We start from the raw sequence: 16,150 nt of genomic DNA, 5'->3' as shown, positions 1-16,150 counted from the left end.
ACGCGCTATCTCAGAGTAATATACAAAAAAAAATTATTCAAAACCTAGTTATGGAAGAGAAATATTCTTTGCCAGAATACTGGAAAGCATACAATTTAAAACACGCAATCGACAATACTGTGGATGCTTGGGCTGATGTTTCGGAAGTAACGCTGAAAAGAGCGTGGAATAAATTATGGCCTAAATTAACTAAAGATGAAAATGCCCCCGTGACAGCCGAGTGTGATGCGGTAACAAAATGAAGTTATGGCTGAATCAACTGTTTTGTTTTCGTTGTATAAAGATGACATAAACGAATGGTTAATTTGTGACGAGGACGCAACCGGCTATCGATTGCTGACAGATGATGAAATCGTTGAAATGGCAACAGAAGCGGACGATACTGATTCAGAAGCTGACAGAGACTTTGATGGTGGCGATGTTGATGATGCTACTGCAACTCACAAAGATTTGCGCAAAGAAAGAGAAGCTGCATCGCACGTACAAGAATTCATAAAGTGGTATTATCGGCAAGAAGAAGCAAATAAGGTAGATTTGATGATTTTACGTCGATTAAGAAATTCAGCCGTTGCAAAATGTAAAGTAACAATAAAACAAACAAAGATTTCGGAATATTTTAAATCAAATTGATTCTTATACTGACATAAATATCTCTTATATTGTCAAATAAAACATACAAATAAAATTTGAGAGTGATACTATGAATTTTTTTTAATGTTCTGTTAACCGTCTTTTCGATTATCCGTCATACCCTTGGTCCGGTGGCCTGACGGATAATCGAGGTTCCACTGTAGATAAAGAAATTAATTTCTTTAATGTACTTTATAAGTGTAACAGAAATAATTAAGTATTAGCAATACAATACGATAATTAAAATTAAGAATATCTGCATTACCCCCAAAAATTTTTTAATATCCCTAAACAATATTGTCAAATTAAGATTTTGGGATAAAGTAGTGATACATATCTATTATTTTATGTTTTTTTTTTCTCTAATCGGTATCATATTTTTCCAGAGATACAACTCAACTTTAAATATACTTTACATTGGACAAAAGAATTCGCCAAATTCAGATACAAAAACTTTAACCTTTAAAAATACTTTCACTCCAACCGTTATACTTTTTCGAATGTTAATATATTCAATTAATTACCTGATATCTTCTCGTTTGCTTTCTTCAAACCGTCCAACAGTGCCCCCCTCCGGTTTGTGGGTCATCTTCAGATAAGAACTCTTGCAGCGCCACTTCACTATTCATTAACTTTGAATTTGGCACCAGTTCCAATCTCACTCACGAGTACCATATGGTAAGTGGTGTGTGGTAGCTGATAGGCCGAACACCTCACTGACTTCGCGAATGGAATTATTGGTGTTTGCGTTGAAAGTTGCGATTTCAGCCTCGCACCTGCGACAGGTATATTAGTCCTAGAGCTGGCGATTATAGTTGATGAACGTAGCAATAATAATTGTAAACGCAACTATTAGATAAATAGATTTCTTTCCAACAGGCAAAGACCAAATACAGGAAATGTGGTATACAAAATATATAACTGCACAATATGTTAAAATCGTTATCTGACTAAAGCACAATTAAAATACATAACAATATAGATAAAATAAATACAAATTTCAATACAATACAAAAGTGTATGAAAAAAGTCGATAAGTTAATTATTAATATAATAAGAGTGCATAATATTAGTTATTTCTAATGGTGTCGGCCGATATGCGCTCGACCGTTTTGCGCTCTTACCTGAAATCGGCCGGTTTGCGCTCTAACACTTTCTTAATGGAGATGTATAGCTAATTATTTTCTTATATCGACCGTTTTGCGCTCTCTTGTAATCGACGTTTAATTTTATTCTACCATAACGATCAGGTAACGGTTAGGCTAGTAAAATTAGTTTTAAAAAATCATAAAACTATAAAAAAATAAAAATTAACCATCTTCCCTTCACACTTTCATTCAGGCTTAGGACTGTCATAGTTTATACATAATATAAACATTGGCGTGTTTAGAAGATATTTTTTTTTTAATTTGTTAATTTTTTTTTTGTTTTTTTTTAATTTTTTTCGCTTTTTTTTTCGTTTTTTTTTCAAACTTTTTATACAGTAAAATACAAAAAATTCTTGGGAATAAAAAATTGTCTATTGCAGCTTCTGGATATATGCCAATGTCCTTAAACACAACCTTAAGTCCCTTGTATGTTTATATTTCTGTAAAGTTTTGGATATTCTTTGATCAAGATTAATATATGTTTTCTTGCACCGCTTTCCTTCTAGATTGAAAGTAAATCGATCATAAAGGTGATCACAATATTCTGCTTCTTTAACCAGGCACTTCACTAATTGGAATACATTGGGATGTGGTCTTATTAATGTATTCAGACGATGATTGCAACCTTCTAAAACGTTATTACTGCGATATCTTTGATCATGGCAATTCCACATTTCCTTGGTAATGTGAGTATTTTCTAACCATTGTTTGACAAAGTAGTCATAAAACTGTTTAATTTTTTCAGAAATAGGAGAGGTTTCTTGAATGCATAACCAGCCATCATCGATATCTTCTATGGGTAGATACGCCAACGCAGCACACAAACACAGCAAACGTATCTCTTCGTTGTCAGTGTATTCAAAAACAAGTCCAATATTTTGAACATTTTTCCGTATACATTGATTGAAATGAAAATTACAACCAGAAATTTTGGCTTCGGGAAAATAATTTTCTAAGGCACCAATCACTGCCTGTTCAAAATCCAGTTTTATAAGAGATGGTTTCCAATTTGGTAGTTTCTCTTTCATTGATGAAAATAACATATCGTATGTCTCTTTGGTTTTGTTAGGAAGTAACGCAAATATCAATGGAATTGTATTTGTCTCCTCTGACATACTACCAATATCGATATGAACGGTATATATTTGACTAAATTGCTTACTGCAGCTTTTGAATGTTCCATCCATAAATACAGTGTCCTTACTGTTATTAAAAATCTCCCTAGCTTTGTTGCTGGCAAACACCAAGACTCTGTATCCCGAGGGAGTAGTCTTGTCGATACATAAAAATTTCGTTTTGTCGCTCATTGTAATAATTTCTTCTGGAAATACTATTTCGGATGCTGCCGCTGGATCTGTGAGCAGCCCACGCGCACGTTTTCTACAATCGTTTAAACCACTTTTCACTGAAGAGAATTTTGGGATGTCTGTCACGAAATCCAGTCCTTGACTATATAATCTTTGAAATTCATCTTGATATATTTTTGACATCGGCAAATAACTATTGTCTTCCCTAGCTCTTTTTCGAGCATTGAAGACACACTGCTTTACTTCTGTCGCTGCAACACTCGGCTTACACAGATGTTCGGCTTCCTTAATTATTGTGTTATTATCCATAATTATGTGACCTCGACATTTTTCAGTTTTCTCTTTCAAACAACTCCAAAAAACCGTCTTTAAATAAAACAAATAAACCATCTTTATTTGTTTTTTTTTTCATATGAAAACTGTACCCTTTATACAATGCACATAGTTTTCCCTTTGAAGTTTCAATAATTTGCACATCCATTTTTAAAACACTAACTCACACTAACTCACACTGATTCACAATAATTATTGATCCTACTTTCTCAAAGAATGCAATAGAAATGATTGACCATCAATATGGTCATTATCACGTAGAATTTTCAGGTAATTTTTCTGTTACCATACCCTTTGTTAATGACTTAAGTAGTTACCAGTTGGCATTATCAGGTAGAAAGGAAAGTTAGTTCCAGCGATCTCTCATTTTAGGAATTCTAGTTACTAATTATATCTAAACAATTAACTTCCAGGTAGAAGGATTATAAACAGAGGTATTAAAGATTAAAGACCACTCTGTTGTTCGACAGTATTAGAAAAATTTAATAATTTTGTTAGTTTTGATTTGAATTTTTTTTTTAAATCTAAAGGAAAAAGATGTTTGTGTTTATTTGACATGTTAGTTTGTTTATTGCAGGTTCACCAGACTATTATTGTAGAATGAAATTAAAATTATATTGCAAAAGAGCGAAAATCGGCCGATTAAGGAAACTATAGTAGATAGATATTTCTATTATGAAAATTGCACGCAAACCTGTCGATTTCAGGTAAGGGCCCAAAACGGTCGAGCGCAAATCGGCCGTATTCATTTCTAATACTGCTCTTAAAATATGATTGATAATTCAATTAAAAATAGAACACTGCTGTGTGTCCAGTTAAGGGACATAATTAAGAGCGGCTACTAAATTTGCTATAATATATTTTATTATGTATTAAATTGTATAAAAATCAAATGCCATGGTCAATGAAAGAAAGATGAAATACTTACAGAGAAGTGTTAAAGAAAACGACAACTGAAGTGTGTGGAATTAAAGAATGCAAACAGTTAAAAAGGACAAGATATATGAAATGAAGGCAGAATAATGAAATGAGGGCAGAAATAAAAAAGAAAAACATAGACATAGAAAAATAGACTGGGAAATAACAAACACAGCAAAGAAATGAAACAAGTTATACTATGCGTTAGCCCCACTATTGGGAAAAAGAGAACTTACACGAGAGACAAGAATAAAAATATATAACGCAATAGTGATCCTGACTGTGCTCTATGCAAGTGAAAACTGGACAATTCTGGAAAAACATAATAGCAGGATAAATGCAATGGAGACGAAACATTAAGAAGAATAGTTGGAAAGGACGAAATGGGATAGATTAAGCAACGAGACTATTAGGAAAATGGCTAACCAAGAACCAATAATGAATAAAATAGCAAAGAGACAAATGAACTGGTATGGGCATCTGATGATGATGCAACCCAACAAAATTATAAGAAGTCCATGAAGCAAAGAAGATCGTAAAAAGAAAAAGAATCAGACTAAGAAAACAATGGATACAGCAAGTCGTAGAAAAGGGAAAAGTTAAACAAAAATCACTCGAGTAATTGAAAATATTGGCACGAAAATAGAAAAGAATGAAAGAGATGGGTGAATGGAAATTAAAATAACTAGCCCAAATCCGACACTCTGATAAAAAGAAGGGGAGAAAGAAAGAAATAAAGAAAAATCAATGCTTGTTGATAGGAAAAAAGTGAAATTAATTTAATAGATGAATTACATTTTAATAAAATCAATTTTTATGGTGTCTAGTATGTTCCTCCCAAATAGACCCAAGGTTTCGGTCAGCCAATTACCTAGAGGGTAAAAAGAAATCAATTATATCCCTTCTTCATGCCCACCAGCTTTTGGATAAATCAGGTTGTACCTATTTTATATTTTTTTATTGAGCAGTGAAGAATATTTATGAACTAAATAACAGTGAAATGATTTATTATAGATCTTTTAATTATAATAGGTATTTTACCTAATAAACAAATGTATTTTTATGTAAACGAATTTTGAAATTTGGGATAAAGTATAATTTTATTTTCATATATTTCTTATTCATAATATAATGCCATGATATTAAATGTTTGTTTTCTTACGATATGATTTTAATTTTATTAACACTAACACTTCTCATGGTACTTGAATACTGTAAACACAAATTGTTATTTGAATTTCTTTTCTGGGATGACGTAACTTTTTAACGTAGAATCTTTTAATAATTTTTATGCGCATTACAAAAATAATAAAAGGATAGTTTTGTTTTAAAATTTTCATTTCAATTTTTTGAACTCGTTCCTTACGAGAATAAATTTAAAGATAGTGCCCATTACATTTTAATTTTAAAGATAATACACAGCTTCCATATGATTGAAAGAACCACGCCCAGTTTCCGACATGAGCGAACGGCCTTGATCGTTTGTATACCAAAGTAAATAGTTTTGCTCAGCTTACAACATGAGCAAAGAAATTAGAATATGTATAGAGAAAACATTTTTTAAAATTAAGAAAATCTTATGTTGAAACGATATTACTTTGGGACTGAAAATTAGATTAGTAAGATGGTATATGTTCTCTATTCTTTTATATCGAAAGTTGGACTTTAACGGATACACCTCTAAGAGAACTTAAAGCCTTTGGAATCTGGGTATATCTGGAGATTGTTTTGCATCGTATGGTAAAAGCATTGATTATAAACCACACCCTTGTGTGGTTTATAATCAATGGTAAAAGTTACGGAAGTGGTCAGAACAGTTAAAAATCGCAAACTGGAATATTTTAGAAATCAGCTCCGAGTCATAATAGGCTTCGTTACTGGACAGGCGCCAGTCAAAAAAGACTTATATACTTTAGAAAACTTGGCTGCAGGTTTTGTACCAGAGAACCTGAAATAGTCAATCATATCTTGTATGAATAGCAGGCATTAGTTCGTAGGTGGCAAATACTTTTTGGAGACTACCAACTGACTCCAGAAACATATGGTACACATTCACTTGATCTGAACAAACGGGTACAGGGTTCCCGGATTCTGGAATGGCTATCATAAATGAATGGATGAATGGAAATGAATTTATAACAGGCAGCTACCAAGAAAAAACCCTTGCATTTGTGTACCTTTTTAAATAAAAAGTACTATTTATTTATCGTTAGTTATATCGTAACAAGATTAATTTACAAATGCATGCATTTCACCAAGATCTTAAGTTACATTATAGTTGGTAATTTGAACACGTAATTATTTCAAAAGAGCATATTTCTAAATCTATATTTCTCTAAAAACTAGATAATAATAATTGTTAAAAATTATTTCCAAATTGCTAAATTCCGAATTTATTGTTTAAGAATTTAGTAGCCGACTCTTATTCTATTTTTTGTAGTTCTGAAGGTAACTGGGTCAATTACCATAAGCATTTCTTGTGATTGCTTTGTGTCTTTCATTAACAACTAAAGGGGATTGTCAGGGAAAGAAAAAGTATACTTCCGCCCAAAATAATGCAACTATGTACAAAACCAATATAAAAAGCAACCAACATTTGTTGTCAAAGAAGTTAAATATTATTTGTAAATATTTACTGCATTCATTTGAAACATCTTTAACGTATTAATACTTACATATTAACGAATATAGAATATATTTTGACATAAACTAATTTAAAAAAAAAAGACGTGTAGAATTTTGTGAATGGGTTTTAACAAATCATTAATAAATCATAATCAAGATTTTACAAAAAAAAAAATATTTGGTGTGATGAATTGAACTTTACAAAAAATTGTATGTTTAACCGCCATAACAGTCACTTCTGGAGTGACGAAAATCCTCAGCTCACATGGGATAGTAAATTTCAATAAATATAATAATAGTGTTATTATTAGTAGCCTGCGTAAACATCCTATTAGATACAATTAAGCCATGACTACATTACCGAAAAATAAAATACTTAAGTATTACAAATATACATAACATATAGAAACCAAAATATTTCATATATTCTGTAGTTCAATAAAAATGCATACCAAAAAGATTTGTCAAATTTAATAATTAAAATAATATTTATATTGTAAAGAATCAGAGGAATTTAATTTTTTTTAAAACTGCCCTCTGTGTTAAAATCATCGAGTTAGAGTCTAGATCCTAACCCGATGGTTAAAATGCTTCAGTTTTGTTGACAGTTCCTAGTTAACTTTGGAAGTACGCAATAGGGGGCGCAGAAGTCTAAAACAGCCACAATCGGAAACAATTTATTTTTGGAAAATTTTAAAATTAGTCATAGATAAGTAGGAAATTAGTTAAAGAATATACATAGATGAGTATAAATATTTTTAAACAATTTGGTTTTTATTGTCTTAAAAACAAAAGTTTAAAAGCTATACAAATTATCATTTGTTTCATTATTGTAGTATCATTATTAAAAGAATAATTTCTGTGTTTCTGTACATTCTGTACATTGTTAATTTTTAGAGTTTCAGTGGGTCTAAGAAACCGTTTATTCTTCTAATTTAAGAATTGTGCTCTCCAAGAGGAAAATTGAATCAATTAATAATTAATTTATCGCCTCTACAAATTCAAAGTTTACGCTACCGTAAACTATAATCTATTTTATCTATTATTGTTGTCTGAAGAAATTAATATTATTGATTTGATGTCTAAACTACCTAATTTTATAATCAAAGCTGAATATTACCTGGAAGAATTTAAAAGTGCAACTCTTGTGTGTAGAATAAGTTGCCTTGATCTGGATGATGTCCTCTAAAACATCCGTGGTTTTCAATTTTAGTTATAACCTAACCTATAATTTGTACCGGTCTAAAACGAAAACGTTGATATTTTTTGTTTAGTTTTTGTTAAAGTACTGTAGTTCTAATATAATAACAGTTTTTCCTCATTCTTACTAGATTTTAAAAAAGGTAATTCAGTAATTTATTTCAATCTATTAATGATATAGCTAATGTCTTATATTTTAGAGAATGGCTGAAGAAGTATTAAATGGAGATGATAAAAAGAAAAGGATGTCTGTTGGCCTTTATACGAGCTGTCCTCCAAGTATAAAACAAGGTGTCGACTCTGCTTTTGAACAGGGATACCACTTTGTAGTTACTCAACTTACACATCCAAGTTATAGCAGAAACTTTAATAACAATGGTCCTTGTGTTATAGGAAGAACAGATCGAGTAATGAGGAGTTCTGATTGGGGCAGATTAGTGGTTGGGCAATTAACCCCTACTATTGACTTGGATAGTGAGATAGAACACATTCGAGAACATAGTAAAATGATATTTGAAGAAGAATTGGGGTTTGCATCTCATCTAGGTGTTCCAGCAATCTGGTTGACACTTTCCAAACCAGATAATGTACAATTAGCTCGTGTTTTACATGCAAAATAAGTTTCAGGATTTAACTATAGTGTATGGGTTAACATTCCAATGACTCACCCTTCCAGATACAGTCCTGTTGCTGAAACAGAACATGATACTTGGGATTGGTGGAATAAATTTCGTACTTACTGTAATTATGATAAAAGACTAGGTTTAGTTCTTGATTTAAGTGATATTAAGCATTTACTGCCAGAAAATGAGCTTAAAAGATGGATTGGCGAGCCTATCAGAGCAATTGTGATACCTACTTCACACTTTTTAACAAATCAACATGGAAAACCTGTCCTCTCCAAAGTTCATCAAGAAATTATTAAAAAATTCATGAGTCTGGATGTTCAGTATGTAATTAAAAATGATACTGATAGTGACTTGTCTCTTTATAATAGATATATAAGCTTCTTGGGTAAAAAGCTTTATGTATATGATACTGTAACTGATTTTGTTGATGGATTTGAAGATTTTCTCCAGAACCCCCTACAGCCACTTACTGAACACTTAGAAACAACTATTTATGAAATATTTGAAAAAGATAATATCAAATACACATCTTATGAAAATGCTGTCTATAAAGCAATTGAAGTTTTTCCAAAAGATGAGACACCAGTTGTAATGGTAGTTGGAGCAGGAAGAGGCCCTTTGGTACAGGCTGTTATTAATGTATCACTTGCTTTAGATAGAAAAATTAAGGTTTATGCAGTTGAAAAAAATCCTTTTGCAGTCAATACATTAGTACATCGAAATAAGGATGAATGGGATAATGCTGTTACTATTGTCAATGGTGATATGAGGACATATAAACCCCCAGAATTAGCTGATATATTAGTATCTGAATTGTTGGGTTCTTTTGGAGACAACGAATTATCCCCTGAATGTCTAGATGGAGCTCAACGATTCCTAAAGAAGTCAGGCATATCTATACCTCAGTCTTATACTTCTTACATAGCACCACTACAGAGTACTAAAATTTATAATGAGATAAGAACAAATCGCCAAGTGGATAAAACTTTACAGTTCTGTTATGAAACACCATATGTCACACATTTGGCTAACTTTTATGAAATTGCTTCACCCCAAGCACTTTTTACTTTTAAGCATCCAAATTGGAGTGAACATATAAATAATCAGAGATACAAGAAACTGAAATTTCAAACAGAACTGTCATGTCTTTTGACTGGATTTGTAGGATATTTTGATACAGTTCTTTACAAAGATGTGACACTCAGTATACATCCAGAGACTCATACACCAAATATGGTCAGTTGGTTTCCAATTGTATTTCCTTTAGAGAATCCTGTTTATGTGGAAGAAGGACAGAATATTGAAGTGGCTTTTTGGAGGTCAGAGTCAAGTGATAAAGTGTGGTATGAGTGGTGTTTGATAAATCCAGTAAACAGTGGAATTATCAATCCAAATGGGAGATCTTTTTTTATGCGGAAGCATTGATACTGCAACTTTTTATAAAATAAAATCGGTAAACATTGAAATTTTGTGTATTTCTTTAATCTATTTTGAGAGTTAGATGCAGAAGCTAAATGTACTAGCCAAATACCTGTCTGTCTCATCTTTGTATTATCGGCAACTATTGTGCCCTTAACATTCATTGTAATTAGTTTATTAGTTAAAGTCTCATGTTTATTTCCTGTTGTCTTCTATGATTGCTCCTAGGTATTAAAGTGATCTACTTGTTCTAGCTGCATCCCATTCAATCTTACATCTTGTATCTTTTTCATCCTAGCTATTACCATTGTTTTTGTTTTATCTATGTTTATCTTTGGGAGTTTCTAATTTAATATGTCTAGATTGTACTGTAGATTGTAGGTGATATCTGCCATCAACGTTAAGTCATCTGCAAATATTAATTCATATAGTTGTGTTTGTTTCATTTTCCTGTATCCTAGTGGGAGTTTTCTTATCTCTTCCTTGGCTCTTTCCACTGCTTCATCTAGCACTACTGAGAAGAGTAGTGGGCTCAGTATGCATTCATGTTTGCCACCTTGGTGTATTTTGAATTTGTTGGCTTCATTGTTATTTGTTCTTACAATGTGTCTATTATTACTATTCATATCTTTTATAATTCGTTACTATTAACTCCTCTTTCTCTGTGTGTTTTCCATATGTCCTTTCTTAAAATTCTCTCAAATGCCTTCTCTAGGTATGTGCAGCATATATGTATCTCTTTGTTCTTATTTATTATCTTCTCACTCATTTGTCTTCTTGTAAATAAATATGAGGTCTTGCATGCCTTTGCTATGTCTGAATCCGCATTGCTTGTATTCCAGTATTAGATCTATTTTTCATTATTTTTACATTTTCTATTATATTTCCATCTTTATCTTTTATATTCGTCATGCTATATACCTTCTTTTATTTTAGATATTTTAAAGTAGATACCAAAGAAATGTTTTTTATTTTCCCTGTACTTCTGTTCTCTCTTTTTGTCTACTCCTGACCAAAATAGCTGGTATCCCTTGTGTATTGTCTTGAAGCTTTTTCCTATACTCTGAGATAGCGCGTTATTTCTATTTTTTGGCTTAACATTTCTTTAACCCAGTTCTGCCTCCTTTCCCTTACTACTTCTTACGATTCATGTTCACAATTTAATCTCTTAACATTCTCTATCCTGTCATTTGTTTTCCTCAAAATTGCCAAAAATATGAACAGTTATGAAATCATTTGGAAAACTGCACAAAACTAATGGAGTGTAGCATTTTAATACACATACTGAAATAATAATAAATTTTTATTTCTCATTAAAAAAAAAATCTATACAAAAAATTGAACAAAAGGCTAATTCTTTTTAACAAGGACATTAAAATTAATAAACAAATTAAATAAATATTCGTATAAATGTTATAGTAATAAACTAAACGTGTATATCCTACTGAGTAAGACTTCACACTAGACTAACAATAATAACAATGTATAACAGTAAGGTATAGCTTGCATTTGAAATGAGTGAATTTGTCTCTTAGAGGGAGTGAAAGCTGTTTGTATAATAATAACAAGATAGTCGATAGATCTATTATCAATAGATAATAATAACAAGACAGATAAAAAGATAATAGCTAAACAAATATTAATGCTAATTTTAATATTTTCATCCTATTGAACTGACACAGGCTAATCGATTTAGTAATTAAATAGGCTCACTAACTCATACAGCCATGCCTCCCTACAATAACCTGCTAATTCAGACCCGTCCCTGTCTCATCATAGTAACTACTTCTACTCTACTAAGTTCATTTCTACCCAACCACTTTAACTTAATCTGTCTCAACACCAAACATTTTCCCAAAAAATGTATCACATCTTCCCTTTCCTTCGTATTACACATTTAGCAAAACCTTTCATCATTTCTGCCAGGTCGATCTTTCAAATATAGAAGTTATCTTTACTCTATATAGATCTTAATTTAACAGCCATCGGAATGTCCCCAAAATTTTCCAGTTCCAGTAGATAATGCATGTTTTACTCCTTCCTGTAGTTCTAGTGTCCACAAAAAATTAGATTTCGAGGCGCCCTATTCTCAACTTGACACTGTATCTCCTTCTTGTTTTCTATCATACTAGGCTAGCTATCTCTCTATTCCATTCACACCTTACCTCAATACCAAATTTTTCTCCCATGATTATGCAATCTTTCCACCCGGCTACACCTTGCTCTCATAATTTTTTCAAAAGAATTTTGGCAACCTATCATTAGAATATCCTAGAATTTTTCCAATATATTTTTTATGTAAATTGATTATATATAGGCTGACTCTAGCAATCTCTCTCCATATCTAACATAAAGTTATGACAATACCTTGGACAAGAAAACATTTTATATATATATATATATATATATATATATATATATATATATATATATAATGTTATGGATCAGTTTATCGATCAGAAATAGAATAAAGAGTTTTTTTTATTATTTTAATATACCGCGGGCATATAAGTTAAAATACAACCCTGTACTTATTTGTAATAGACCATAAGAGAAAACATTGTTCCGTGAAAAACTGAGTGAATAGTGAAAGGATAATGGACCCCGTATAATTATAGATTTAAGGAATAAACTTTGTAATTGTATTTTGCGGTGGACATTTTTCGAAAGTAAATAAGAATTAGATTTAGATATGAGATAACAAGAATTTGGAACTTATTTCTGTTGAAAAAGGTAAATTGTTAATGTTTTCTGAAAAGTAATTTGAGTGAAAGTAGTTTATTGTTTTAAATATCATGTTGGAAATTTTTTTAAATCGAAAATAAGTGGGAAAGATGAATGCTTATGATTGGTTAAAAAGGAATGGTGGAAATGAGAGAGTTGAGAAGGTTGTCTGGAGAGATTGAAAAGATTATTATGTTACCGGCAGACCAGAAGAGAAGACGTGTTTATCGTGTAGTCAATCTGAGTACCAGTGTTTTCGTTTGTTAGTGAAAAAGGTGAAAGCTGAGAGCAGATCAAAATCGAGAAGATTAATACCTCTTTTGAGTCTGCATAGTCCACGAGATATAATTGAGAAAGAAAGGAGAATTTGTGAATAAAGAGTACCGGTCAAAAGAGGCTTGGGCTTGTGTTTTCGGAGGAGTAGTTTGCTGGTATGCGGTTTGGATCGATGCTGAGACGGGAAAGATTTGATGGTAGCCGGACATAATCAATCAAGGAAGGAACTGTGGTTTGATCGAGAGGAGACATCATTGGTGTAAAAAAATAAAGGTCAGTCAAATAATTTGAAGAAAGAAAACTTTAAGATATTCTAAAGATAAAATCAAATATAAGCATACGAACTAAGATTCCAAGTTTCAAAGAGTTATTTTTTTGTGAATAAATTATATTTTTATATGGTCATTTTTTTAGTAGATATTATTATAAAACAGATCAATAGATAGTTTGTAATTAAAATTAAATTTAGAGTATAGGAGTTTGTTGGGAAAGATAATTGCCCACAAAAGTTATTTATTAATATCATCGTATTGCTTATTGAAAATAAATAATAATTTGTGTGCATATTTATGTTATTTTAATGTTAGTTCCGTTTTCTGTTCTATCCCGATTATGAGCAACTAGGAGATACTGAACCCACTAGAAGAGATATATAAAGTAAACTGATTAAAGTAAAATTAAGAAGGCACCCTGAGAATTTTTAATAGTAATTGATTTGTATGACCCTGCATAAATTAGTGAATTAATTAATTAAATAATTGGATTAATTAAATTAGTGTTAATTAATAATAAAACATCATAAAGCAGATCACAACAACATGGCGAGCCAACGTGGGCTTAAAAAGTATCTCTAGTTGTGAATTTGAAGGATCAGAAACGAAAACAGGTGATTGAGAGAATTTATTTGCCCGTCGGAAAGAATTTGATATATTTATATGAAAATTTATGAAATATTATTTGAGTTATTTTATCTAGGTACAATTTTACATTATTCTATATTTTTGATTGATTTAATTTTTTGATGAATTTAAAATTTATGTGATAAATTGATAATATTTGGGGAAAGAAAAATTTGTGTATATACAGCAGACCGGGTATTTTCGAATTTATATCAGGCGGGGATAAAACTCAAATACATGTGGACCACAAGGAGTCAAAGCAAAACGCAAGAAAGGAAAGAGGATAAGATAGAAGAGGAAACAATAATTATTGATGAAGGATCGGATAATGAACGAAATGCTACAATAATGGAGGAAAGAAAAGAAACAGGGATGCTAGAAAAATTATTAGCAATGATGCAAATACAGACACAAACAATAGAGAAAAACCAAATTGAAACATCAAAGAAAATTGATAGAAATCAACAAGAAACATCACTAAAATGGATGAAACAAAACAGACAATGGAGAAAACCAACGGGAAACAAGGCAAGCAATAGAACTAAATAACAGAAATATAGAGCAGCGTTTGGAAAACTATGAACAAAAATTAGAAGAAAATGATAGGAAAATGGAAAAGCGTTTGGACAAATATGAAAATGAGGTAAAAGTCTGTTTAGAAAAAGTCCGAGAAGAAACAGAGAGGAAACTAGAGATGCAGAGAGAAGAAATAGAAACTAAAATGAAAGATATTAAGACTGTACAGAAAAAGGAATTAGAACAGTTAGAAACAAAATTTGAAATGGCGTTACAAGAAGACAAGAAAGAAATAGAAAAACAAATTGAGGATATCAGAAAACAACGAGAGACGGGAGACAGGAGAGAAGTACTCATCCAAAGTCCGGGTGACATAAAAATACAGTTTGGCGGGGACGTAAAAAAATTACACCCAGTAATTTTCATCAACAATTTAAAAAAGAAAGTACGACATATCGGTAATTTCGAAACAGCAAAGGAAACGATAAGGAACCATCTAAAAGATGAGGCAAGTTTATGGTTTGATAGCAAAGAAGAAGAATTGCAAAATTGGCAAACATTTGAACAAAAATTTCTGAATTATTTCTGGGGGAAAATACAACAGATAGAGATAAATAAGGAATTACAAAATGGGAGATACCAGGATAGTATAGGTATATCAGAAAAAACATATGCCCTACAACTATACAACAATGCAAGACACTTACATTACAACTATTCGTCCGAACAGCTAGTGGAACTAATAGCCAGACATTTTGAAGATACCTTAGAAGACCACATAACTCTACAAAACTACAAAGATATTGACAGTTTATGTCAATTCTTACAAATACGAGAAGCAAAATTAAGAGAAAGAAAAATGAGGAGAACGTAAGAAAATTATAGACAACGAGTAAATCAAGACTATAGAGATAGAGGACAAAACTTTAGGAGAGAGTACACAAGAAGAGAATTTGTCCCGAGGAGGGAAAACGAAAGTAGAGACAACGGAAGAGTAAACTATGAACAAAGAAATCGGCAATGGAACGAAAACAGATATCGAGAGAACCAGAATAGAAACAACACTCGCACATATCAGAAAAACCGAAATAATAATAGAACGAATGAACCGGAAAATCGCGGAAACCGATACGGGTCCGAGAGACCAAGAGAAAATAGAAGAGCGGTCAACAACACACACATAGAGGAATATGAGGATGAGAGACAAAGCGACAGAAGTAGAAGCGAAACAAGAACAGCAAGCGTCTTTTCACGAAGGCGCTCACTAAAGACAAAGAAACAAACAGGAATTTTTTGTCACCCGAAGGAATTTATTAAATTGGCAGAAAATAAGGACAAAATAAGTGGAGCAAATCTGAAATTTGTAGATGATTTTATCAACGAGACACCGATTAAAATTATGATTGATACTGGATCGGAAATTACACTGATCAACAGAAAACTAATAGAGGAAGTTAATTTAACAAATTTGATTTACAAAATTCCCAAGGTAAATTTAGTGGGCGCAAATAAACGGACTTTGGCAA

General features: G+C 31.6%; 1 protein-coding gene across 1 annotated transcript; it reads left to right on the top strand.

The window, feature by feature from the left end:
• Nucleotides 1–8,148: 8,148 nt before the first annotated feature.
• LOC140431535 (protein arginine N-methyltransferase 5-like) lies at nucleotides 8,149–10,256 on the top strand. The gene is made up of 2 exons (XM_072519438.1): nucleotides 8,149–8,304; nucleotides 8,362–10,256. The coding sequence occupies exon 2, from the start codon at nucleotides 8,821–8,823 to the stop codon at nucleotides 10,213–10,215; it is 1,395 nt and encodes a 464-aa protein (XP_072375539.1). The 5' UTR covers nucleotides 8,149–8,304; nucleotides 8,362–8,820; the 3' UTR covers nucleotides 10,216–10,256.
• Nucleotides 10,257–16,150: the final 5,894 nt, after the last annotated feature.

Source organism: Diabrotica undecimpunctata, unplaced genomic scaffold (assembly GCF_040954645.1).
Source record: "Diabrotica undecimpunctata isolate CICGRU unplaced genomic scaffold, icDiaUnde3 ctg00001314.1, whole genome shotgun sequence".
NCBI classification, from domain to species: Eukaryota; Metazoa; Arthropoda; class Insecta; order Coleoptera; family Chrysomelidae; genus Diabrotica; species Diabrotica undecimpunctata.
Note: the sequence above shows the minus strand (reverse complement) of the source record. Positions and strands in the feature narration are given on the sequence as shown.